Source organism: Microchirus variegatus (genome assembly GCF_963457635.1).
Source record: "Microchirus variegatus genome assembly, chromosome: 13".
Lineage (NCBI taxonomy): Eukaryota > Metazoa > Chordata > Actinopteri > Pleuronectiformes > Soleidae > Microchirus > Microchirus variegatus.
The window spans coordinates 25915817-25943709 of NC_139814.1; the positions used below are offsets into that span (position 1 = coordinate 25915817).

At 42.0% G+C, this 27893-nt stretch overlaps 2 protein-coding genes across 2 annotated transcripts; both read right to left on the bottom strand.

Moving 5' to 3' along the window:
- Positions 1–465: 465 nt before the first annotated feature.
- On the bottom strand, positions 466–17200 carry cpsf1 (cleavage and polyadenylation specific factor 1; the record flags this gene model as incomplete). Its single annotated transcript, XM_083899612.1, has 38 exons — positions 17081–17200; positions 16102–16273; positions 15992–16019; positions 15771–15904; positions 15590–15670; positions 15360–15511; positions 14383–14529; positions 14147–14286; positions 13951–14061; positions 13743–13836; positions 13575–13662; positions 13045–13176; positions 12325–12376; positions 12155–12228; positions 11991–12065; positions 11759–11839; positions 11348–11443; positions 11075–11257; positions 10808–10949; positions 10533–10711; positions 9910–10049; positions 9007–9181; positions 8717–8926; positions 7868–7957; positions 7622–7771; positions 7358–7510; positions 6370–6486; positions 6003–6093; positions 4655–4739; positions 4433–4574; positions 4185–4337; positions 3485–3661; positions 3259–3325; positions 3111–3158; positions 2286–2441; positions 840–969; positions 602–740; positions 466–513 (listed from the first exon to the last, which is right to left on the bottom strand). The coding sequence occupies exons 2-38, from the start codon at positions 16243–16245 to the stop codon at positions 466–468; spliced, it is 4404 nt and encodes a 1467-aa protein (XP_083755738.1). The 5' UTR covers positions 16246–16273; positions 17081–17200.
- Positions 17201–18347: 1147 nt separating this feature from the next.
- On the bottom strand, positions 18348–27085 carry parp10 (poly(ADP-ribose) polymerase family member 10). The gene is made up of 10 exons (XM_083900037.1): positions 26934–27085; positions 25427–25602; positions 25096–25335; positions 24785–25015; positions 23134–24140; positions 21615–21827; positions 20107–21142; positions 19156–19289; positions 18897–19071; positions 18348–18806 (listed from the first exon to the last, which is right to left on the bottom strand). The coding sequence occupies exons 2-10, from the start codon at positions 25599–25601 to the stop codon at positions 18502–18504; spliced, it is 3516 nt and encodes a 1171-aa protein (XP_083756163.1). The 5' UTR covers position 25602; positions 26934–27085; the 3' UTR covers positions 18348–18501.
- Positions 27086–27893: the final 808 nt, after the last annotated feature.

Here is a 27893-nt window from a genome sequence, read left to right on the forward strand (position 1 = left end):
TATTCAGATGCAACATGAAACTACCTTTTTTTAACAGTGTAAAATAATTGTCTCTTTAACGCTGAAAAGCTCAATCGTGTTTTTTTTAAAGTGCTGGTTAAATGGTAAAATGATGCTGGATGATCTGACCTCTGACCTGTGGGGGTCAGAGCATCAACATGTGACCTCATCAACGGTGGCCGCCAAAGAAAGTGTGTTAATAAACTAATCTACCTCCTCGTCCTCTTTGTGACTTTCCTTTTCTGACTTTAAAAAACAAAACCCACAGCAGCCGTATACAATTTCTTTTCCTCGTTTTTAATACAAAATATTCTAAGAAAACACAACTGCCCTCTGTTTTTGTCGCGACATGTAAGAAAAAACTAAATGAGGTTTTCACAGAGACGACCGTACAAAACATTGCTTACACTCGATAGAAAACAGCAGTCAGTGGAAGAGACGTCGGTGGAGGGGGGGGAATGTGGCTCAGAAATGAGCTGTTACTCTGTCGATTTCCAGAAGGTCGTCCAGAACCTGGAGAGAAAACAGAGACATGATCACATCACAAGGGGGGAATATCTTCACTTACTTTAACTTCTTCAATCCGTGCTCGTGAACTCACGATGTCCTGAGTGGTTCCTATCTTCTTGGCGAGCTCGCTGCGCTCCATGGTGCTGAGGTACAAGTACTTGTTGAGGAGTTCTCCGTCCAGGATGTTCCTCACGGCGTTCTGCAGGCCGCGCCTGTCGCTGTGCAGCATTCTGGAAACAAAAAAAACGCAATCATTTTACACATCCGTTTCTCCAACTCCAGCTTCTCTCTCTCATTTATGTGAGGATAATAAAGTACGGATGTGAGACCTGAACGCCTTCGGGTTAAGACCGGCGTGATGAGGCAGCATGATGGTCAGGGCGTTCTGCAACATCAGCAGTCGCCGGTATGTCTTCTCCTGCATGGGGAGGAGCAAGCCAACACCTCCATCGAGGGTCGCTGTAGAAACAGATGAAGCTATTTTAACACTTGACTGTTTTTTACAAGCCTCTATTCACTCGATGCAAGCCGTCACATCAGTTATAAACAACATTATCTAACAGAAGAACATCTGTATCGGTGCCGTTGTGGAAATTCTCTGCTGCTGGTGAAGAACGAAATAGAGAACTTCTGCCGGCCGACAAGGTTTTATTTTCTCTGCAAGGAAAAGGTAAATCTGCACACGAGTGATCCGAGCTGGAGAAAGACCCAGAGCATAGTTAAGGCCACATTATACTTCTCCGACTGCGTAATGCGTTATCCGTCTGCGTCACCGCGGAGACGCCTCGAGCCTTTTATACTTCTGCGTCGTGGTGACGGACACGCGCTGCAATTTCACGCCCGTTCAGTAGGGGTCGCTGCGCAAGGTTGTTCTGCTTCAGGCTACAGTGAGCAATGGTGTCCGAGAAAGAAAGAGAGAGAAAGACTGTTGTTGTTGAAACAGTGGCCGTTTCTCACTTTTCTGTCTCACGGAACGCAGTTTTAAGATAATTTGAGGCGAGAAATTAGCCATTTAGAGTCTAAGTTAAGATATGACGTATTTATAGTTCGGCAGCGGCGTTATCGGCGGGGATGAGCTCCGCCTCTGTGGACGCTCGGTGCGCACTGTGAGCCGGCACAGAGCAGCTTCGCTCGGCCTGTCCTGAGGACCAATCGCAGCTCTTGCCGTCTCCGCTGTCCCTTGACGGAGTGACGGACACTTAAAAAATATTTTGTGCAGTCGGAGACGAGGCTCTTCGACAGGCTCTGCGTCGACGCAGAGTCTCTGCGCACTTTACGCAGAAGTATAAATTGGGCTTTAGCCCTCCACATTTATACCTGAGCAACTCCCATTTCGCATTCCTCCAATATAATACAAAGGAGTCTGCCTTTCCAGGCTGTGTTTTCACACCTCTTTGTCTACTGTAGGTATCGGGGAGCCGACTCCCTGCGGATGTTGTAGGAAGGTCCTCATTACACAATATACAATACACAAAAGGACCTGGTATCTTGTGTTAGAAAAGGGTGATGGGCAGTTGTAGCTCTTGAGACAAAGAAATTGAATTCAGTCAGAAACCTTTCATATTGGAACCAAAGGTTAATATACTGTAGGTGTATAATTGCTTCTACTTTGAAAGAGAAGCTTTCCACGTAAACGATGATCCTTTGTGGTATGTGAAGGCCACCATAGTTCCCTGGGACACTTGGGGAAAGGAAGGAGCAAGTGGAGGAGTCATCTACAATCGCAATAATATCATCAAGTGCAATTATAACAGTGAGAGAAAATATCGTCTTACCGAACCAGGTGATGTGCTTGGTGTCCCAGGTCAGCGACTTCTTGCTGCCGGTGTCCAGCGCTCCTCTGCACGGCATCCGCCACAGCGAGTTGATGTGAGCGCCGGCGTTAAAGTCGGCTCGCCTCAGCAGACGCAGTCCTCCGAAGCTCTCTTTAGCTGCAGACAGAACCACAGAGTTAGAAGATAGATACACTTAGATGTTGACTTGTATGTGAATATGTAGCCCACAGCATCGTACGGTGCTTTCTGTGTTGGCTGCTCATCTCTGATGTTCTGTCTCTGATCATTTGCTTTGAAAAGCTGTGGTTTCTTCACTCTTTTTCAATGAATATAACATTAAATTAATCAGAAATACACTCTGTACATTGTTAACGTGGTAAACGACTATTCTAGCTTTTTAATGGAATATCTACATAGGTGTATCGAGGCCCATTTCCAGTGTTCTAATGGTACATTGTGTTTGCTAACGACGTGAGAAGGCTATTGGATGATTAGAAAACCCTTGAAAACAGTTATTTTGAATAAAAAAATAATTATTTCTCATCTTATCAATGTCTTGACTATATTTTCTATTCATTTTGCAACTCTTTTGATGATTAAAAGTCTGACTTTTAATGGAAAACACAACAAAAATTGTATAGGTGAGCCCAAACTTTTGAACGTTAATGTACGTTAGCTTTTGTTTGTCTCTTGTTTGATTTCAATTTCTATTCAAACTGCGGTTAAAAATCCTCCTTCTGTTATATACATTTTGTTGATTTTGATTATTATAAACAACACTTTCTTTATCTCTAATAAACCAGGGTGTCAGAAGCATGTCGTTACCTTCAGGTAAATACATATATACATAGATGTTCTTGTCTCGATCCGTCACTGGAAGGGAAACGGAACAACAACAAAAAAAAGTGACTTTCTTTTGCAAACGCAATTGAATTTCTTTCAAAATAACAGGCAATAAAATACAAAATCTTACCCAAGAATCCGAGCTGGTTGTTATCCACCATGAATTCAATGCTGTAAACCTCCAGTGGCTTTGCGTCCTGGAGCCAAAACAAAAGTCATACATCTTAAATGAAGACTCCACACACCACAGCATTCTAGTAAAGCTCTTAACAACACTAAGGTCTGCTTGTTGTGTGCTTTTATATGCGCTGTAAACAGCCTGACGTCTTAATTCTGATACGGTGCGAGTCGCTCACCCTGCTGACCAGCGACAGCGTCTTACTCTCCTCCTGGTACCGCAGCAGTGAGATGCTCTTCATCAGGTCGGCGGCCAGGATGAAGTTCTTGATGCTGATCATCTGATGGATGTGGAGCTGAGTGTCGATGAAGGCCATGCCGGTGAGGTCATTGTCCTTCAGGACCCACAGGAAGATCTGAAGGAGCACAGAGGCTGTTATACACATTTATATTTATTTATTTGTCCCAGTGTTTTGCTCATCAGTTTTTGACATCACAAATAATCTATCATGTTTTTATCGATTTCAGCCGAGTGAATGAGTGAATGGGTCCTTATATGTTACAATAGAAGGTGTAAATAAACAAATTGCATGCTGGTTTCACTTCTACACTACGACACTAATTTAAGTTCAGATCACAGGGCTCAAGTGACTCAGCTGCAGCTTGGATCAGGTGTTTTTCAGGGCTTTGAGGACACAGAAATCCACCAATTTCAATTTTTCGCAGTCCTAGATCATACACTGAGAACTTAAAGTGTCAGGTGGATCAATAAAGGAACACATCTTAATATGGCGGTCTGCAAAAAGGTCACATTCAGCTGCAAAAAGGTGAACCGTTAAACCTGCGATTAATCCGATTTTGTATAATGTGGCTGGTAACGTGAACGTATCTGCCGCATCTGCGTGACCATCATGGCTGCTGTAACGCAGTGTTTGGCACCTTCTGTCCGATGGCGGAGACCAGGTATCCGTTGCAGTGGCACAGCGCCGTCACCGGTCCCTTCTGCTCCTTCTCGTACAGGACTTTAAACTTGTTCTTGGTGAGGGGCTGGCCCGGCTCTGGCACCACTTCAATCACATCCACGATCAATATCTACACACACACACACACACAATCATTTAAAACAGAAATGATGACACCACTTTCCTTCTTCCAGCTGTTCATCACAATATGTGTGTGCTGCTCACCCGCCCCCTGCAGGTCACCTCCTCCCCCTGCATCAGGCAGGTCCCGGCTGCGATGTAGCCCTTCAGCCCTGACACCGTCTCCTGACTCCTCAGAGCCACCGTCTTCATGCAGGTCACATGTTCCCACTCCTCCAGGTCGATCCTTGTGTAGATAGACACAATATAATATATATATGTATCTATATATAAATTAATATACATATATATATATATAGCTCTTACCGTGTGTTGGGAATGGTCTCCCAGCTGACTGGAGAGATGAGCTGGATGGAGAACCTCTCCTGCTGAGGATTAATATAACGATCGTCTGCAGGACGAGAGAAACAGACGGTAAAATAAAAAATCTAGACGAGTTTACATGTCTGCTAATGCGTTGATGGGGGGTTGCCATTGGTTGTACGATCAAAATAACCTTGGCGATATTATTTATTAAAGCGGACCTAGACCGGAAGTTCCAATTAACGCTGTTTTTTAGTGTGTATCTGCGTCATTACCTTGTTTATGAAGCCCTGACGGTTCTAAACAAACAGTTCAGCCACTGCTGAGAACGCTGTGTTTTATTGTAATCTCGGGCTCAGCGAGATCTCTGAAAAAACCCGGTCCGGTTACGTAAACAGCGGTTCTCCTGAACAGCAGATCCTCTTGCTCCGGGCACTAGTCCGGGCACATCCGGTTTGGGTACATTGAACCGCAGAAGAAGAATAACGTCCGTTGTGGAGGTGTTTCACGAGCGACAGTGTCTTCTGACTCTGGGTCTGACTCCGGGTCAAAGGTCGTCAAAGGGACTGCGGCGGGGAGTCGTGAAGAAGCTATTTTTAAACACTGTTAAAACAATGTTTTGATAATGAGGAGCAGTGCATCCACCGTTCCAGAGGGGGGAGCTGTGCTTCTGAGAGCGGGTGTGCTGAATATGTCACTTCCGGGTACTGGCCAATGACAATACTCCGTCTTCTGGGTGCGAGAGTTGAGTCTGAAATATCGCGGCTGGGAAACAGCGTCAGAAAAGGGGATTTCTATCGGCTCGTTTACAGCAACTAGGAGGTTTTTGACCATAAAAACAAGTTAATGTATGTAAGTAGACCTCCATAACTAACATATATGTGCAACAGCACCACTCTGTGTGAGCTTTAAAGTACAAAAAAGAACTCGTGTTATTTGAATAAAGAGTGGCTGAAAAGCTCATGAATAATCTTCTAATAACAGAGCAAAACTGTAAGATAAATAAATCACAATGTTCTACTTAAAAGAGAATTTGTAAAACTAGATAATAATAGAAATAGTTGAAAGATTTAACTACTTCACTAACGACTGAATAATAAACTGACAAATTGGGTCTTTAACCACTTTATGAACTGTTACAGTAGTTGGCCAAAAAACGGACAAATTGGACCCTAATATAATGAATAAAGAGTTGAAATAGTCATTTTAAAATGCCAGTACTATCTGTACAAATGCATATTTCGAGTGTTCAAGTGTAACAAAAACCCTTGTGTTTGGAACACGCTGTGACCCAGCGTCCATGTGGACGTAGAATTAATCTAATAATCTGTGGGCGTTTTGTCGTACTGACCTCGGTCTATGGTTTCAAACTCCTTCTCCTCTCCCGTCATCCTGGGGATACGAGTGCACAGCTCTTTTACGCTGGTGCACAGAGCGTACACCTGAGAGAGAGAGAGACACCGACAGTCACACACAGAATCATCACATCAAGGACTTTCTCTTCCTTTCAAAGTCACCCTCACTCATTCTGTGTTTCCTTCCCCTCCTGCAGTGGGAAAACTTTCAACACAAGACGGATTTCCTTCCAAAACTTTTTTCAAACAACCCCCCGTTCGATATGCGTTTGGCTCATTTGCATGATATTATTCCGCTGGAAATGTTGTGTTTCGGCATAAATTTGTGCCACGCTCTGTTGACGCTGTGAGTGGAGAACTCACCTTGGTTTCCACGTGGTAAGAGACGTAGTGGATGGTGCACCTCAGCGGGATTTTCCTGACTGGCCAGGGGGCGTCGTAGGACAGATATGTGGGCAGGACGCTGATCCTCAGCTCACCCTGTGGAGAAACGCACAAAAAAAAGATGCACCAATGAAAAACGGATCCAAGTCTAAATGAACAAAGGCAGATTTTTGGCATTATTGATTTGTCCATAATAACATTGCAGCACAGAGAGAGAGAGAGAGAACTTGACTTGTGAATATCCTCTGGGCTTCAGTTTCCATCCTCAGGAAAATCAAAACAATAAATACAATGAAATGTGTGTCAGTATCAGAAAAGCATAAGCAAAAAGGCAGACTTCCTGTTGAGTTGAAGCCATGGTCTTCCATGGTGGAACTCATTCTATGCAGAAGTTATAGGGCACTTCCTGTATCGTGGCGAATGGTCTAAAATTGCCAAGGGTTGCCGTGGTCACGCCGTTTTGAATCCGCAAAACCTTTCGACAATTTTGCCAACATTGCTCCTACATAGATTTATAGGAACGTACGTAGATATGTAGAATCGTACATAGATTTGCAAATTGCAGAAATTCAAAAAGGCAGACTTCCTGAGGCCATGGTCTTCCCGCCAAGTTTCGGGAAATTAGGTGGAACTCAATCTATGCAGAAGTTATAGGGTACTTCCTGTATCGTGGCGAATTGGTGGCCATGGTCATGCCATTTTGATTCTGCAAAACCTACAACCTTCTACAGCTCTGCTAACATTGCTAACAAACATATATATCATATATTATTCTGTCACCTCGCTGGCAGCTGAGCCTCAGCTAAACACTGTGTTTAAAAGACACTGAGATCGTGGGCCATGTTTTCATGATAACATAATATTAATCTGGGGGCCGCATGTAAGCGATTGGTGCGCCGCATATGGCCCGCGGGCCAGCAGCTTGACACCTGTGGTTTAAAGCAAAGCAATCGCACGCTCTGGTTACCTGTTTGTTGAAGTACAGGAAGCCTTTGGGGCAGTTTATGTTGTGGAACGGCGAGAACGACTCGATGGAGCCATCGATGGTCATTGGGTGAAGCCGCAAAGCTCCGCGAGATGTGACCAGCATCCAGTGAGGAGACGGACCGCAGATAAACACCTGTGAGATGCACAAAACAACGGGAACATCAGGAATATGTAGCCTCTCATATCCTGATATATATATATATATATATATATATATATATGTGTAAAAAAATACCCTTCTTACCCCTGAGTATCCAGAGATGTCCTCAAAGTATCTGAACCTGGTAATGCGACTTTTCACAGCTCCACTCTCCTCTGCGCCGCCGCCGCCCTCAGCCTTCTTATCTTTCTTGAGCTTTGACTTCTTTTCTCTGTAGTTAATGTTGTGCGGCACCTGCGTCGAAGAGTAGAGCGACAGCGGTTTTACGATTCACTCCAGGGTTTGACTTAGTTACCTCACACATATATATATATATACTGTATCTGATACCTTCTTAAAGCGGACTTTCAGGTTGTTTTGTGGCTGCTGCTGGTCGTACGGGAACGCTTCATAGATCAGAAGCTCCTGTTCCACATGAACCTGGAAAACCAAGAAAAAAAAACATTTGTTATCACTGTTTTTATTCAGTCAAGGCCTTTTCTTTTCTTTTTATGAAACCCTTTACTTTACAGCGTTGCCGTTTGTCTTGACGTAAAAACAAAGCACTTCCTGTGTGCAGTGCTAAATAACATCTAAACACAGTGAGACTCGGGTGGAGCTGAACTCGTTTGACAATGGTTTGAATGTAACACATTTATTTTCATAATCTATTCATCCGTCGTCTACCTTCTCGAATCATGGAGTCACCGTTTGGTCCATAAAATGTCATAAAATGTCTTTCAAATGTTAGAAATGGTGATTTCTTTGTTATATGGAGCAAAGAAACGAAGAGAATATTCACATTTAAGAAGCTGAAAAGTTCAGTCAAAACGATTTAGTGATTATCAAAATAGAGTATTTGTTTCAGCCCAAAACACATTTGTATATATATATATAAAAGTTATACACTACGGTTTTAAATGAAACTACACAGACACACAAAAATAACAAGAAGCACTCGGAGAGAGCAGACCTCCACCAAGGCAGCTCAGCCCTCCACAAAATAGCGATAAAAATAGTGATAGCGTCTACGGATCAGGCCCAAAATGTAATCACTTGCTCCTGGTCCCATTGCGGACATTTCCTGACAATTTAATCCAAATCCGAGTTATGTTGCTAACATTCAGACAAACAAACAAACTCCGGGAAAAAACATGCACCTCTCGGCGGAGGTGAACAAAGTTGAAAGTAGAAACTCACCAATAAATACGGTCTGCTGTGATTGTTGCCGAGTGAAACCAAAGACACCTCTTTGACTAAGGGAATCTCTCCTTGCCGAGTCACCTCTTCCTTCTTCCCCTCCCCCCCCTGCGCTGCGGACTGTCCGGACGAGCTGTCCACCAACACCCTCTGACCGACGGGGAAGTTCTTCACCAGGAAGACCAACCTCCAGTCGGGCAGCTGGTAAATCTGCAACCAAACACATGGTAAGTATCTACACCGTCACCAACCATACCCTGTGCTGTATATAATATCGTATGATTACATACCTCCATGACACCGCTCTCCCTGATGATCATGCACCAGTGTGTGGGCTCAGCTTTGCTCGAGGCTCCGTCACTTCCAGACATGGCCGCGGAGTTGCGGTTCATTTCGTCCTTGGCGGAGTTGGCGCTGGCGTTGGCGTCGCCGTACAGCATTTCCTCCTCGTCGTCCACTACGTGACTGCACACACACACACACAAAGTCATTACATAAATACCAGGTCTCGCCATCAGCTTGTGTTTAGGGCTGCAGCGATTACTCGAGTAACTCAACAAAACCAAAAAATCTGCATCAAGTATTCGTTTTAAACCTCGCGCGGCGTGTTCATTGTTCCACACGGACCGTTTTTGACAGACGCACACGGAGACGGCGAGTGAAGCGGCCCGTAAAAAAGGCAGCAAATGTCCAAAGTGTGCGACCATTTCACGCTTAAACAAGAAGCCAACAAGGTGCAGTGGAACCACGGGACAGCACGTCGTCAACGATTCAGCATCTGAGCCGATAGCATCCGGTTGCTAATGCTAACGCTGCTGGCACACGCTAGCGTAAACATTGATGTAAGCTGATTTAATGTAGCTTACTAGGGCTGCAGCTATCGAATATTTTTGGTAATGGAGTATTTACCGATTATTCCTCAATTAATTGAGGAATCAGATTAAAAAAAAAAAAAATCAATAAATTAAAAAGGTTTAATTTTTTTTTTTTTTTTTAAATAAAAAAAAAAATCAGATTAACTGAAATAAAAAAAATTGAATTAATTTTCAAATGTTCTTATTATATGTTGATTAATTCATTATATAATAATAATAAATACATAAATAAATAATAATAATAATTTTGCATACTGTGTCCTCGATTAATGGAAAAATAATTGGTTGAGGATCGGTAAAAAAAAAATTTTTTTTTACCAGAGCTCCTGGATGACGGTCTCTGCCTCGGACTGACTCCTCATGACGTTGTCTTCTTTGGCCGACGAGCTGACTTTGGTTTCCGTGGTGAACATGCCGCTTACGTCTCGGTACGCGCACAAGGTAATTACACGCGATTGCTGTGGAGGAAGAAATCTTATTAGTGACAATACGCACGGACGTAGGGCTGAGCGATATATCGATAGAAAAAATATATCGACGTATCTTTAAATGTGATATGGAATTAGACCATATCGCATTTGTCAATATAGTTCCTGACGGAGCTTTGATTTCAAAAAAGATACTCCTGTTGTTATGCAGTTTACATTTTATTATTCGAACAGCTGAGGATTTATTCATGAACCAGGTGAAGAAACCTGTGTTTATTATATATTCACTTGATTTTCCAACTGTTCACTGAAATAGCCGGTTTCAATAAAACTACTTGTGACGTGTCATAATTTCACAAAAAATATCGGGATATAATATCGCATATCGATATTCAGCCTAAATATATCGGGATGTGACTTTTGGTCCATATCGCCCAGCCCTACATGGACGTGTGTGCGCGTGTGTGTGTGTGTGTGCATGTGTGTGTGTAAAGTGAAGACCGATCGACTCACAGCTGGGATCTGTGGTTTCTGCAGAGCCAGCCGATGCGTCTTCCCCATGTACGAGTCAATCTTCAGCACAAACATGGTAACAATTCCGTCGGCCGTCATGATCACGACGAAAGGGTCGGCCACGGAGCAATGCACTATGGGAGAGCCCAGGTCCACGGGGATGAAGTGGAGCTGTGTGACTGAAAAGCACAAGTAAAAAACTTCAAGTTGGATGTTTTCTTTGATTTTTATTATTTTATTATTATTATTATCGTTGATAAACGGTTTCACTTTACCTCCTTCGAGCAGTCGGATGCCCATAGGCGACACCTGGATGATGTACTTGTTGTCGCCGATGTTTCCGGCGAACACGGTGGGTCCCTGCGTGGCAAAACCGCTGGTGTCCAGCTCCATGATCTCCTGACCTGTCTGAAGGATCTGTGCAACAATAACAACAACAACAACAACAACAACAACAACAACAACAACAACAGTCAAGTTCCATCACATGATGTATTCAATAAATCAGTGTGCGGATGTGACTTTTTATTTTTTTTTTTTACCATGGTAGAATCTTCTCTGCTCAGAATGAGAAAGCCGTGCTTCTTTTTGTCGTCCTCCAGCGGAGGGTCTGTCTTCTTCTCCTCCTCTTTCTCCTTCTCCTCCTTTCCCTTTCCTCCTTCCTCGCCCTCTTCACTGTTCTCCGTCTCCGTCCCCCCGTCCTCTATCTCGTCATTTTTAGCAGCCTGGGGGGAGGGGAAAAAACACACACATTATAGTTTCAAAACAAGTTAAAAAGAAAAAAGAATCACTCATCGAGCAGAACCGGTGCATACTTTCTTGTCTTCCTTGACCTCGCTCGAGATGACCGTCCACATGTCGTGGCAGCCCGGCAACTCAAACGTGGTGACCACCTGGGGTCGGATGCTTCTCTGAGAAACAGAATGGAAACAAATCAAAGGCTTTGACGTAAAAAAAAAAAACAAAGTAAAAATAAAAAAGCGCATCACGCAAGCTTTCGTTTGTGTATCGATGTGTCTGGATTTTTTACAGGCTACTTCGTCGATCTCTGAAGCAGCCCTGGTAGACCCAGACCTTCTCTATAGCACCGTCACTGCACCTGCGGCAGACGGCCCTCACGACCACAGGTATTAGGACGGTGCAGAAACAACAGTCATGCACACACTTAAGCTTAAAAACAACAACAACAACAACAACAACAGCCCAAGTGAGTGAGGAGAACTTACCTGAAGCACAGACAGTGCACCGTTCTTGCCATAACCAGAGCAGACGACGACCTCCAGGTCAGGCTCGGGGTTGCCCTGGAACTGTAGGTAACAGAAAGTCACAGTCAGTAAACGCTAATCAACATTTTTATTTATAGATGCACTTTAAAAACAACAACAGCTGAAACAAAGTGCTGTACATACAAACGTGTGACCTAATAGACCTAAAAACAAACAACACTACTGCATGTACCTCCTCTGACAGGAAAGCAGGCTCTCCCATGGACGAATTGGCGCACGGTCCAATGTTGAGTATGCTGTCGCAAACCTGAAAGTATAAAAGATCACTCTTGTTACATTTATATATGAGAGACGTGCATTTAACAGAACACGTAGAGAAGCTTTAAAAGCTCCTACCTCAAAGGAGTAGGTGGCCAGCTGAGTGCCCGACAGCGCCTCACTTCCGTACACTTCAATCTCATCCACCTCGTCTGTCAACACAAAGAAAAGCTTAACAAGCTATAACACACACACACACACACACACACACACACTAAAAACATTAAACATGTTAACGTTGAACGTACCAGTCCAGTTGGCAGAGGATTCTAGTCGTTTCTTTTTGCTCGGTGGTTCCTCCTGGAAGTTTCAAGGATTGAAATGACGATGTGTTAATGATGAGCAGAAATCTTTTCAGTAATAAAGTGCATGTCGTTCACACTTAATCTGCAAACCATTTTCTACTAGTCTACTACACAAAACTAGAGGTCGACCAATTAATCGGTGTGGCTATTTAATAGCTTTTGCTGCTACCAACCTGTGGTAATAGATGCACTTTTAACATAATAAGCATCACCTCATTGGAAAAGTATAAATAAACTTAATTCTTTTTCCCAACTAAACGCATCGTAAACTTTTTTTTTAATATATCATCAAAATTAATGTTGTCACACATTTTCCTGGAATATTGTGACGATTTTTAATTTCTGTGTTTTATTCCTCGGGGAGACAGAGGTCGATCGCTCCAATCGACCTCTGACTTTAAAAAACGACAACAGCCGAGTGCTGTATATGAGAGATAAATAAATAAAAAATGAATAAAAACATACATGCGTCAAACAATCCTCATTATCATTGGCCTTTAAAAATCCGACCTCTAGTGCAAACCCATGCAACCACCACAGATTGAATCAACTCTTTGGTAAACACTGCTTTTTAAAGAAAGTCCCTTATCAGAACTTCCTGGTGTAAAAGAGAAGTATAGAACAAGTAAAAAAATAAAGTCTTGCTTTATAACAAAGTCACACCTGTTTGTCTTTGTCCTGCTTTTCTTTGCCCTCCTCTGGCGGCGTGTCCTGGAGTTTCTCTGTGTACTTCAGGAGCAGAGAGTTTCCCAGGCGGGAACCGAGGAAAAGGAAGCCGGGCTCCATGGTTACCATCTGCAGGAAGGAGGAAGAAACCCCACAATATGGCACATGATATAAGCTCATATTCAGGATTTAAATCTGACAATCTGCGTCTTTCTTTTGAGTAAAATTCTAAAATAACGAGAAGCTTTGAAAGCAAAAAAAAAAAAAAAAATAGGTCTGCGTAAATTTTTGTGTTTACTTTCAGTAAATGGCATTTCTTCTTTTTATGACTGAACTTTTTCTGGGCTTGTAGCATAATTATGATGTGAAATGAATAGAAGGTAAAATGCACTTTGCTGAATGTTTGACTGTCAGGTACATTTTATGATTCCCGAGGACAGCCCCTCAATTAAAGCACTTTAAAACCCGTAAGCCAGACTAAACTCTGCATGTTTCTCCACACTTCACACTCTTGAAGTTGAACTTACACAGGTTGTCAGGACACTGGCGGCGGCTTTGTCGAAGTGGAACGCTCTCACGCTCCTCAAGCCGTCTGTGATGAGGGTCAAGACGTAACTGCAGGACGACGGGAACAGGAAAACGGTCAGAGGCTGATATAAAATAAACGCGTTTTATGGGTTATTACGAAGACTTACATTTCCCCTCCTTTCAAAGAGATAACCATCTTATCATAGGCGATAAAGTCAGACTGCGAACAGTCCAGCGAGATCCTCACTTCGTCCTGTACACCTGCACAAGCAGAACACACAGGCATCAACAAATGGTGGATTATTGAGGATGAAACATATATATATATATATGTGCGAGAGAGTGTTTTCTGTTTTCTCGGGTCACAATACTTACGCAGCGGGAAGGCTGTGGTGCCGACTGTTTGAGAGTTGAGAGCGACTCCATACGGCGGAACACTCTGGTTCAAATACAGCAAGGAATTCACAGCAAACACCACCACACCACCTGCAAAGGATTTGACATTAGCTGCAACACTTCCTCATAGGGCGGATATTTGTAGAAGCTCGTATATATCATTTATAGAGCTCACCGATGGGCTTCGGAACCGGCATCACTTGCGTGCAGTCAAACGGCAGATTACTGAGAGACCAGATGACAGGATGGACCTTTTGCATGATGTTGAGGGAGATGGCGACGATGCTACAAGTGTCTTGACGCACGGCCACGCGCCTAGCAAAAAAAAAAGTGATAAACGAGACGTTTAAAAAGCATAGCGCGGTCGGATAAGACTCGAAACGGAAACGTGAGTAAATCGTTAAGACTGACCCAGGCCAGGTCTGATTGGGCTCGAACAGAATGAGCAGCGTGGGCTCGTAATAGCCGTGCAGGAACTTCATGTCGACGATGTTCAGCAGCTTCTCGTCCAGCTCACGCACGTCGATGAGGTAGCTGGGCAGGAAGCTGGATTTAGGCCTGCAGAGGAGACACACAGACAATGTAAGGGCCAATTCCAATTCCTATCTTAACCCTCAAGCTCAACCCTTAATCTTAACTGGCCCTCAAAAGCAAGTGTCGAGGGTTATTTTGTCACTTAGAAATGGGACACCCCTTAAATGCAGATACGTCTTCAGACTGTAGGGGGCAGAATAACGCGAAAGCTGCCTCCAGTCTGTCAACTCCAAAAAAGAAGAAGAAGAAGAACAAATTTACGTCAGGATTATTTATTCTGATCCGTTTGTCAGTCAAGTTATTAGGTTGTCAGTTAGTTATAAGATGATACTCATACAAATATTCAGCTGACAGTTACCACACACCACGACTTATTGAAAAGTAAACCATAGCAAACCATCGCTATTGACAAAAGATCGTAAAATAAAAATAAATGTTATGCAACAATGACGTCAGTAATCCATAATATGGGCCTAAACTAAGATAATACAATGGTTTTCATCATTTTTATATCTCTATTAACAAAGAAAATACTTCATTTGTAGCGTACTCGTTTAGCTGCTTTCGGCACCATCTTTGTTATGGCAAAACAGGCAATGCATTCTGGGTAGCCCTTGCTCTCAAGGGTGGTCTCGGAAAATCTCGATATTGAGGGCGATACAGCCCTTAAACTCGCCCCTCAACTTAATTTTTCTGAGAATCGGGACAGCACTTGCACTAGAGGGAGCGCATTTTTGAGATTGAGGATTAAGCAAGGAATTGGAATTCACCCTAATACAGCTAATTTTTTTTAGGGGGGGGGGGGGGGGGGATTCCCACCAATAACCAGCACGGATCGGGAAATGCAAACATACCCTTCTCCAACTCCACCTTCCTGCTCATCGGTTAGCGTGTCCTTCCTGAACGGCAACACCACGAGTTTGGTGCCATAAACGAGCATGACAGCGCAGCGGTTTTCTGGATCGACGCGGACGATGGGAATGTGTACGTTTTGTACGAAGCCATCCTGAAAAGAAGTGTTTAATTTAACATGTGCTGCAATGTAATACATATCAAATAGTATCTCGCTCTGGTTGCTACATACTCTGAGTTCTGGCTCCTCAAAGAAATGAAGAGACAGGGTCTTGAGGTCATGCGTCCCGGGGTCATACTCCACGACAGACAACTGCGGAGGGAACAAATGCACCGAGACGTGAGGAAAAAAAAAATCCTTTTCAGACAGTTAGATATTCAGAGAGTCAGAGGAGAGCTCGGCGGGCAAATACCTTGGCATCTTTGAAACTGAGGAGAAGCGCGTCTCTGTTGGCGCCCACCAGCTGCACACTGGCCATGGACATCACGTTGCCGTAAAGAGAAAAGGACGCCACCTGCTCCAGCTTCTCCTTACGAGATTTGGTATCTGTAAAAGGGTTGGCAGCGTAGCGTTGGAGCAGAGGACGCTTACACAAGATCGTATATCGTATTTGTTTGACTAACCCAGACTTACCTGCAGATTTGTCGGCCTTTGACGAACTCTGAAAAAAAAAAAGACAGATGTTTTAGACACAGATCTTACACCACAAATAGCTTTGACGAGACACGGGGAGATCGAGTTACCTCCACATCGTGGATGATCCTGTACACAAAGAGTTGAGACGTCCCCGCGACCACCAGGTTCTTCTCCTTACTGGATATGAAGTTGCAGTAGACGGAGAACTCCACTGCAGTGGGGGTGTGGGCCTGTCTGTACACAGCATACATCCTGGACCTGGACGGCTGCTCACAGCATCTGAGGGACCGAGGAAACTCAAGTCAATCCCTCGCAGCTTTACCAGCGACGAGTTAAAACGCAAAGGTTTTCTCCTGGGGATCGGGCAAAATTGGAAATTGACCATATGCGAGCGTGAGCGTGGACGGTTGTTTGTCTATGTGTGTGTGTGTGTGTGGCCTTGTGATGGACCGGCGACCCCACCTTTTGCACCTATGTCAGACCCTCGAGTGGAGGATAGAGCAGCAGAAGATGAGTGATTTTACGCACATTTGACTATCAACTATTTACTCACTCACTCGCCTTGGGGAGTTATTATTGAAGGAGGTAAGAAGAAGAAGTCACAGACAGATATGAACATCAATAAAGACAGATCTGTATTAAGTGCAGTTTCTACAGGATAACAAATAAGGTGTGTATATAGGATTAAAAAAAAACATGATCATGGTTAAATAGACACCTCAAGATTGAGTGGGGGCAATGAAGTGTAGTTGAAAACAACACACTTTCATCCGACTTTATTGTGCCACTGTTAATGCTTTAAGTCACTGCTAGCCATTTTTTCGAATCGAGCATGCTTAAGCGTCACCTTTCGTGTTTGTCTGATACATCACATTAGTCGCGTTAATTTGTTTTAATTACATTTAAAAAGGCAGAGCCAGTCGTGTCGATCTAACCACAGTGAGCACGCGCCGCACAACGAACGTATTGACAAACCGGTGCGCAAGCTACGTTAGCAACCGGCTAACTGTAGCTAGCATGGCACGGCGCCTGCAACGTAAGCCGTGAGTATTATCCGCAAACCATGAATTAAACTCGTCGACGTACCTATGTCAAACACGTAATCAGATTCTGTAGCTTTATTTCCCTCCCTCCGGTGTTGTTCACACTTAAGGTATCATAATTGGTGGTTTACTGATTCCATAGCCGAGAGAGCTAACTGTTAGCTGTCGCAGTGCTGCGGCTGCGTTGGGCTCTTTTTCTTCTTCGCCGTTCCGTTTCTCGGCAGAGCAAGCGCTCCGAGGCGCGTTGCTGCCACCACCACAAAAACAAAACGCCCCCTCCATACATAAAAATGTAAACAGCAAACAACAGGGAATACGTTTGTTTTTTCCCGTTAAAAGACGTAGAAAATTGCCTTTTATTGATTATTTTAATTAAGAAATTCTTAACCAGTTTTCTGCAGAGAATGTTTATGAATTTGACGCATTTCTAGAAAAATAATATTACTTAATTGAATAATATTATAATAATATGAATACACCATTAATTCAATCATATAATAATAATATGAATACACTTTTAATTACTTTATTAATTAATAATATTAATATAATTAATTAATAAACTTTTAATTTGTTTATTAATATCATTAATTAATAAACCATACCTGTTATCCAAAGCAAAATCTTGGTTTAAAATAACATTCAGTTTAAAGAGACCTGAGGTCTGGTAAAAATTGCATTTATATCTGAATTATACTATATATATACATATATTATACTATACAAAAATAGTTAGTAGTATTGTTACTTTTTCCGGCATTTTTCTCACCTGACTCAGATAATATTATTGATTATTGTTGCAGACATGTTTATAAAATAGGCAGCAAAGTAGGTCTTGAACCCCGGATATGATTTGACCTGGCGTTCACGTCACAAACGGTCGATTCCAAGGGGAAAAAAGTCCATTTCTTTTTTTCCTACTCACGCCGTGCACACGTTACGACAGCTTAATGCATTTTGGTTTTTATTAAAAAATTACAATTCATTCCATGAGCATATACCACAGGTGTGATTGATGTACACTGTTTCTGCTTTACAATAAAGATAGTGCAAATTGATTTTTTTTTTTTACAAAACAAAAACTTTAAGTTGTAAATTATCATAATTAGAAACAAAAAAAATAAATTTCTTTGACTTAATGTTAACAATTAGAGAACATGTAAATCACTTTCTCTTTTTTTTAGTTTAGCTGTTTTGAGTTTCTTCTAAAGTGAAGAACTGAGAGTTGAGAAAATAAACAGTCAGAAGCAAAGCACTTCAGACATTTTTAATCAAAAGACAACTATACAATAAAGCACATTAGCCCTTTTACGGGGGTACGGAGGAGTATCAAAATCAAATAAAAGAGCACGAATTCTGAGATTAAAGTCATAATTTAATCTCAGAATTCTGAGAAAAAATACTCTCCATAAACTGAGAAATCACTTCTTTAACCAAAGCAAACAAAAAAACAACTCTTCAGTCTCAAGAGTTCTTGAAGATTTTCTGGCAGGTGATGAGATACTCGGGAAAAGCCTGCGTATCGTTGAAGATGACAAACATCGACGGCTTGGTGATGTCGTCCGTCACGCTGTCGTATCTCAGGGGGATATCGCTGGCCATCTTCAGCGGCGCCGTCTTCATTTCGTGGTTCCCCAAGGTGAAGTCTCCCGTGAGGACCTTCGACACGAAAACAAACTTGTACCCGTTGGCGTTCGGCGGCGAATAGCGATCGTCGACCGACAGCGCGGCGTTGACGGCGAAATACACGCCCTGACCGTAAACGGTGGCTGTGAAAGGGGGATAAAACGTGTTAGACGGCGTCAAAAAGCAGAAGAGCCGTTGTTTTTTTGTTGTGTTTTTTTTAAACAAAAACATACCGTTCTTCCCACAGAAGCTTCTGTTGAATCCATGAACAGAGATCTCCTTCACGCTCTCTTCGCCCGTGCCGTGGTAAAGGGTGCGTTCGATTTCCGGGTACGTGGCGTGCTGCACGACGCTCGCCTTCTTCAGCCTGTACTGTCTGTACAGCAGACGATTCATCAGCTTTTCAACCTGGACAGAGAGACGTCACAGTTACGACAAAAACACCTTTGCTGAATAATTAATACTGAATGTCAAAATAATATCGATACAAACCTTTATGATTCGGATCTTGCTGTTGGCGTGATGGAGGGTGTCGTAGAAGTCCTTCACCACAGTGTTGAATTCCTCAGAGTCCTGATCCAGTTTGGATACTTCGGGCAGATTTGACAGCAGAGAGTATTCTTCTTCTGAAAGACGGAAAATGACAGACAGAACCAGATTTACTGCCATTACAAGGAGTACAATACAGGAGTAAAAGTAACTGAAGCCTTATAGCCAGTAAACTGAACTACAAAGAACCAATATTGCCAAATGTAGTCATTTTTTTTGCATTTTTTTTTTGTGAGTGATATTCCTAAAGAGTATATATATATATATATATATATAGAGTGTAAATTCCTATGCTAGAAAAACACCTTAGAAAGTGCAAGTAGATTGGTTATTTTTTGTTTTTTATTGCCATCATTATTTTAATTTACTATAATTATTATTATATTTTGCTTGTTTCTGGCTGTTTTTTCAAAATTATATTTAAAGTTGAGTTTTGGTGGTTCAATAAATACACAAGTTTTGAAATCAATGAATAATCGTGTCTATTAATCATGATTTCAATATCAGTCAAAAAAAATGGTGATTTATATTTTTGCCATACTCGTCCATGTTACAGTGTCATTGGAAAACATGTTCTTTTCCTAAAGATCTTTGTAATTTCAGTTTTACATGTATGATCTACATACATAATACACTTTGCATGCTTTCTTATCCTTTATAACCATACAAAATGTAAATTATTCTATTTGTAATTTTGTATTTTTTAATGTTTTAATGAATTGCTTTCCAAATGGCGCTGTGAAAAAAATGCCCACACACAAGCCCACATCTGACAGGGAAAATAGCCAATACTGCAGCGTGGGACCCCCCGATTATTAATGGGTATTTCGCACACTGGATGGAAGCCCAGTGTCAACCGAGCGGATTCACAGACAAAACTTAATCTGAATTTACCTGGTATGTCCTCTTCCAAATTATCCACGTCAAGCAGCCTCCGAGACACTTTCACAGATTTCCCAGAGGCTTTGTTGACTTCTTGCATGTTTTCAAAGTTAATGACGTAGAGCTGATCGTCGAGTACGATTTTCACCTCGTCTTTCTTTAACCGCCAACTGTTCTCGATGTACACGACGGCGTCCGGCGAGTACGGGGTGGCGTCTTTCGTGGCCGGGTCGACCGCGACCCACCGAACGGTCTTCAGGATCTCCTGGTTGGACACGGCCTTTTCCATGCTCTCCAGCAGCAGCTTCACGTCGCACATGCCGCCGTACACAAAGTCCTTGAATCCCGAGACGGAGACGACGGTGGACTCCACTTGGATTTCCACGCCGTGCTTCCTCTTGATCGCCTCCAAGCACATCTTGTGGTAGTCGGAGATGTTCCTCAGGCTCCAGTGCTCCGCCCTCTCCTCCACCTGATTCTGTTTCACCCTCTTCCCAAAGGCGATGTCCACTCGAGTCAGGTCGCAGGGGTAGGGTGCAAACACGTTGAGCTGGATGGTGCTGGCCGCCGCCATCGCTTTCCGAAAAGAATCGAGGATGTTCTCCCTTTGATACACCTGAGGGCTCTCGGCAGTGACACACGCAGAGGCTTCATGTTGGATCATGGACAGCTCCAAGGCCTTTTTCAGCTGTTCCTCTTCGTACGCCGGGGACCACTGGCTCGACTCCATCGAGTACTGGATGGCCAAAGAGAGCTGGGCGTCCTCTCCCAGACCCTCCACCGAGGATGAGGACTGGGAGGCATCAACAGCCGTGACATCGGAGACCTGGCGTGGAAGGCTGGGCTGGTCCTCTGCCGTGTACAGGTCGACGACGTCCATGACATCGAGGTGGTCCGAATTGTTGGCCACGCCGTCTTCAACGTTTGCTTCGACGCCATTTTGCATGGGGTTCGTCGAAGGCGATTTCAACTCCTGTGGAGAATCATCGGCGGTCACTCTGTGAAAGTTCCTCTGGGCGATGATGTCCCATCCGATTGAGAAAAAGTCCTGGAATCACAAGTACAAAATTACTGTAAACACAGAATGTTGATACTGCTACTTGTGCTAACAACCGTTTGGGGCTCACCTATACCATTTTTGTTGTGTTTTCCATTAAAAGTCAGAAGAGAAAATATAGCCAAGACATCGACAAGATTAGAAATAATGATTTTTATTGAAAATAATAACTCTGCTTTGGCCAAAGAGCCAGTAAAACTGTTTTCAACAAGGGTTTTCTAATCATCCAATATCCTAACGCCATTAGATAACACAAATGGGCCTCTATACACCTATGTACATATTCCATTAAAAACCAGACATTTGCAGCTAGAATAGTCGTTTACCATATTAACAATGTATGGAGTGTATTTCTGACTCATTTAATGTTATATTCATTGAAAAAAGTGCTTTTCCTTCTAAAATAAGGAAATTTCTAAGTGAAAACCAAACTTTTGAACGGTAGCGTAATTGGTGACATTACCCCATATGGCAGATGTTCCCAGGGCGTGTACTTGATGTTGACATACACCTGGAACCTTCTCTCCATCTGGCTCAGGAGGCTCTTGCACTCTTCGTCGTCCAAAAACCTGGTGAGTCCCGGAGCGGTGACTGTGATGGTTTTGGTGCAGACCGAGGCGATCACGCTTTGCAGCACCTCCTCGGCCATTTGGCAGGCGGTCACGTGGCCATGGATCTGAGAGAGACGAACACAAGTGACAACAAATGACTTTGCACCACTGCCGTCAAACATCTGCTTCTTCAGGTGGACGCTGTACTTGTTTGGAGCAGGAGCTTGGGATAAATTATCTGCACGGCTGATACACTCAAACTCGAGTTTGCTCAAATAAAAAAAAAAAAGCTCAACATTTTTTTTTTCAAAATGTATTTTTTCCTCAAAATTTTATTTTTTCTTCAAAAAACATTTTAATTTTCTTTCAAAAAAATTTTTTTTACCCTCCATTTTTTTTTTTACTCAAAATTAAAAAATTTTGTTCTCAAAATTCAAATGTTTTGTTCTCAAAAATGTGATTTTCCCCCTCAAAAATTAAATTTTTAAAAATGATTTTTTTCCTCAAATGTGTCACTTTCATTGAAAAAAAGTGCTTTAAATTTTATTTTTCAAATTTTTTTTCTTCTAAAAAAAATTTTATTTCCTTTCTAAAAAGTATTTTTTTCCTCAAAATGTGTCATTTTCATTGGAAAAAAGTGTTTTTTTTCCTTCTCAAAAAAATTTTTCTTCTAAAAAATTTAATTTCCTTTCTAAAAATGTATTTTTTTTTATCTATTTTTTTTGTAACCAAGCAACCACTCATACAAAGCAACCCCAATATGTTTAGTTTGCTGCTCCCTGATACTAAAATGAGCTGCTAAACTAAGAAAAGGCTCATCTCCTTCAAGAACACCTCCGCTCCTTCTGTCTGATCGCCTACGCCAACACTTGGTGCTGTCAAATAAAAAAAATTTTGTTCTCAAAATTAAAATGTTTTGTTCTCAAAAATGTGATTTTCCCCCTCAAAAATTAAATTTTAAAAATGATTTTTTTCCTCAAATGTGTCACTTTCATTGAAAAAAAGTGCTTTAAATTTTATTTTTCAAATTTTTTTTCTTCTAAAAAAAATGTTATTTCCTTTCTAAAAAGTAAAAAAAGTTCCTCAAAATGTGTCATTTTCATTGGAAAAAAGTGTTTTTTTTTCTTCTCAAAATTTTTTTTCTTCTAAAAAATTTAATTTCCTTTCTAAAAATTTTTTTTTTTTTATCTATTTTTTTGGTAACCAAGCAACCACTCATACAAAGCAACCCCAATATGTTTAGTTTGCTGCTCCCTGATACTAAAATGAGCTGCTAAACTAAGAAAAGGCTCATCTCCTTCAAGAACACCTCCGCTCCTTCTGTCTGATCGCCTACGCCAACACTTGGTGCTGTCAAAAAAGACTCAGCAGGTGGCACTTTATTGTGTCCTACTGTATATAGAAGTCTTTTTATGCTTAAACACCGCGTACCTTTAACCCACAAGCGTTGCCGTCCGCCTCCAGAGGAAAGATGGACACTTGGTCCATGTCGGCCAAGAGCTGGTGGCAGTAGGTCTGCATGTAGGTCAGCATTCCTGGCTCCATAGGGATCACCGTCTCCTTCTCGATGGGCGTGTAAAGAAACTGCAGGATTGCATTCTGCCTCTCACTCTCCATCCCTTGCAGAGTCCACACATCAACGTTCCGCCCTTGCTCCGACACCTTGACGGAGGAGAACGGCAGCGCCTGCAGGAACTCGGACCACTCTCTGCAGTATAACATGCTTTCACATTCCGTCTCCAGGGGGATGCTGAAGCGACAGATCTGGGATTTCAAAAAGCTAAACGTCTGGTCAGCGGAGTCGTGGGTCAATGATGCGACGGAGACTTTTGTGTCCGACACAGAGTACATGGAGGGCGACTTGCTTTGACTCAGGGTGCGCAGCAGTCGCTCGTGCACGTCTTTCCTCGCAAGAAACTGAGCGCTCTCTGGCTCCAGGGTGAAATGAGCTTCTACCATGTTGCCGAGGCACTCCACAATGGTGTGTTTGATCTGATCCAACATCGGTTTGTCAGTGCCCGCGATGAGCACGCCGTCGTCTTTGGCTTCAATGGTGAAATCTGGGTGAGCCTTTTTAATGTTCTGCGAAAGCGGGCTGAGTTGAAACAAAGCTAATTTTACTGGGTCAGCAACAGCGACGTGGCTCGTCGGCGTCTCCGCAGTCTCAGTTTGCTCCTCCATCACCTCCGCTGCTGCCTCAAGGAAAGCGAGAGGCTGTGGCGTTGTCTGAGAAGACGGGCTGTTCGCCACCGTGGGAGAACCGGTCTGCATCTGAAGATCACACAGATCCTCTGAGTTTATTTCAGTCATATCTTGGGTTCCAATTCCAGACTGTGGCGATGACGTTCTCTCTCTTGGTTGGAGAAAGTCAAAGTACGGCTTCACCACTAGGTCAGCGCCTTCCAGTGCATGTCGCTGATCCAGGATCGGGCCTAAAGCTGCGACAATGAAAGTAGTTTTGGTTAGAGAGCTACACAAAATTTGGGCTCACCTATACAATGTTTGTGTGTTTTCTATTAAAAGTCATGTGTTTATTCATCAAAAGAGATGTAGAATCTTTTTTTCTCAATTTTTTTTTCTCCTCACATTTTTTTTCTAAAAATGTATTTATTTTTTCCTCACAATTTTTATTTCAAAAATTATTTTTTTCAAAAAAAAAATTTCAAAAATTATTTTTTTTCCGAAAATTATTTTTTTTTCAAAATGTTTATTATTTTTCTAAACATGTATTTTTTTCTTAACATTTATTTTTTTCAAAAAATATATTTTTTTCTAAACATTTATTTTTTTCTAAAAGTTTATTTTCTCAAGTTTTATTTTCTTTTTACTCAAAATTGTATTTATTTTTCTCAAAATGTGTCGTATTCATTGAAAAAAATTTATCCACATTTTTTCCCCTCAAAATTTTTATTTGTCTTCTAAAAATTAGTTTTTTCTCTCAAAATTTGTATTTCTTTCTCAAAATGTGTCATATTCATTGAAAAAAAGTGCTTTACCTCACTAAGTGACCCCAAACTTTTGAACGGTAGTAGATATATGCAAAGTTAAGATTTTTTGAAGGTTCTATAGGGGGAAAACTTACATTCATGGTTGACAAAGGACACCTTTGCTGTGCCCTCAGACAGCATGGTGACCTCCTTCACCTTCTGACCGCCACCTCGCTTGCTCTCAAAGTACAGAACGAGCAGGTCTGGAGTGGTGCCAGGATGCAGGTTCACCACTAAAACAGAGTCGGTTTGCTCAATCTGTTCCAGTGTTACCTTGGCGCCTTTTAGTGTCCTCCTAGAGAACTTTGCACTGAGGTTTTGGAAATCTGTAAAGTTGAAGACATATGTTAAACAATAGCATGCAGAAAACATGACAAAAGAAAGGAAATATAAGCATTTGACAGACCTTGTGATAAGGGTTGGTGGAGGTGAATGAGAATGACATCTCCCCCCGGTGACGGATATAACGTGTAGTCTGCTACATTCAGCCCCGTCATGTTCTCCACGTAAAGCTCAATCATCTCGGTGCTCGTGTTGGGCGTGACGCCGCGAAGCAAGATCCTGCACTGGTCCTTTGCGGCAGGTTTTTTCACATTCAGCTCAGCATTGTGCAGAACATGGCGCTGAGACAGCACCTGGGCAGCAACTGTCAGAACGATCACAACAGAAGAAAAAGAACAACATTTAGATCGTGAAAAATTACGTATAAATATACGTCCTGTATGTTTTTCACTTGCCTGCCGCATCTTCAAACACCAGTACGGCACGGTCACCCTTTTTCTCAACAGACACGAGTGGGCCTCCCCCAGAGCGAGGCTTATTCTCAAAGTACAGTTGCAGGAACAGTTCGTCCACGGTGTCCGGCAGCTGCAGCACCTCCAGCGTTCTCTCCTCCAGGCTTTCAAGCGACATTCTGAAACGTGAAAGAGAAATGACACCACGGAGTGGCTCAGCGATAACAGCCCCCCGACCGAGTACTGTGCACTTGCAGCGAGTCATAATCACGTTTTATCACGGTCTAACAGTGATTATAATGTGTTAAAATAGTATGTCATAGATCTTCGCTTGGTTATCAGCAAATGTGTAGAGCTGACACTCGAGTCTGGCCTTGTAATACCGTATGTGGGATGATTATGATGCACACACACAACAGATTATATTACATTTTGTTTTTCCGTGAGTAAACTGGGAGATAAAACCTCAGTTTTAACGCGATTTTAGAGTTTTACAAAGACAGTGGTTTGTGTTGTGGCTCAATAAAGTCAGTTCTTAAAAGAAGGCTAATCATTTTGACCCTGCTAGTTTTTGTTGGAATAATTTAATTTATGTGTGCAAAGACAAATAATGGAAGCACCCAAAATACTGGAAAAAGCAGTGTTAAAAATTCTTTGCACTGTTCAACAGGAAATAGATTCAAAACACTATGAATGAAATTATAAATGATTTGCAGTGTGTTATAATGCATTATATAAACACAAGCTTCATAGAAAGTTTGTATAACTAGAGCTGAAACAATTACTCGACTATTAATCAATCACTAAATGACTCGTCAACTATTTTGATCATCAATTAATCGATTAAAAAAAAAGGATTTCTGATTGTTTCAGCTTCTTAAAATGTGAATTATGTTCTGTTTTCTTTGCTACACGTAAAAACGAAACCACTAACACTGAATCGTGTTGGAACGAGGACAAAGACGAGACATTTGAGAACGTCACCGTTTCCAGGTTTGACAGATTAATCGATAACGATAATAAACGTTAGCTTAAGCTGCTCTATTCATAACCCAGAATGACTATCTACTGATATCATATTTCTCGTTTGGCTCAGGACAGTTAGCATGTGTAGCTTTTACTCTCTTCCACAAAGCATAAACCATGCATACTCGATCACCTAATCATAACCAATACACGAGTAAATAAACCCCTAAGTTGGTTTTAATGGCACGAAAAAGTACGTACTAAGCTAGCATAACATAACGTAACATAACACACGGTTAAGACACGACAACACCCACTTAGACGCCACTTTTGCTCGGGTTGTTGTCGCCTTTACGACGCACTTGTTCGCCTCAAGTTCACCTTCGTCTCTTGGTATTTTTTACAACTTAAAAATGAAAGTGCTAGCTACTACGTTAGCCATGTTTGGACAGCGACGACACCGCCGTTTTCCTTATCGCTCGCCAAACTACTTGCGTCAGAAAAGGCCGACAAAACTTGTAATGTAATAAAAGCGTTTCTTTACCTGCGCTACGAGCAAAACATCTGTCGTTTCCGTCAAAAAGCAAAACCCCCACATGGATAATGTACAAAAAAATATACAAAAAAATAAAAATAAACAAAACCCAAAAAACTGGTTGAACTGGAGACTGACGGACTTCCTTGTTGTGCTGCTCCTGGAACGGATGGTGACGTCATCGCCCTTCAACTCGAGGCGCGGTGTCTCATGGTCTTTGTAGTTCAAAGCGCGCGGGGAAGAAAATGCACAGGTTTGGACGATAAAATGGAAACAATTGGATTAAACTGGACCATTTTAAATACATATATGTGCGCCTTTTACTCGTAAACTTGCTATAAATTAGCAGAAACGGCGAAGAGCAGAGTAGGGCTTTTATTTTCTTGTGTATAATGTACATTTCCACTGTCTGATTACGGAATAACACATTTATCGCTGGAAATAAGCCTTATAAAAAAACATTTATATCGTCTTTTTTCAATGAATATAACACATTTTGAGAAAGAAATTGAAATGTTGAGGAAAAAAAAAAAGAAATTTGAGAAATAATTTTTTTTTAGATTTGTATTAAAGGCGCCATATGTAAGAATGTGGCCAAAAACGGTTACTACATTCAAATTCAAAAACACCGAGGTCTTTTAGGTTTCGTTTTCTGACGTAACTGGCAACCCGTGGTTGCTCGGCAGCTGAGACTCTACTGACTGCAATGATTGGTAGATGGGGGTAGGTGGCGCCACATGACGCCAAAACATGATTTCAAAACATAAACATGATTTGCAGTCTGCAAAATATTTTTTATTATATTATTATTATATTTTTTTATGCAAATATCGTGCCTGTACTGTTGTTGTTGTTGAGTTCAGTTTGTTATATGAACATTATTCATGAGTCTCTGTGACATATTAGGAGGATTTGATGACCAATCAGTTTCTTTAAATTTCTTACATAATGCACCTTTAAAATGTCCTT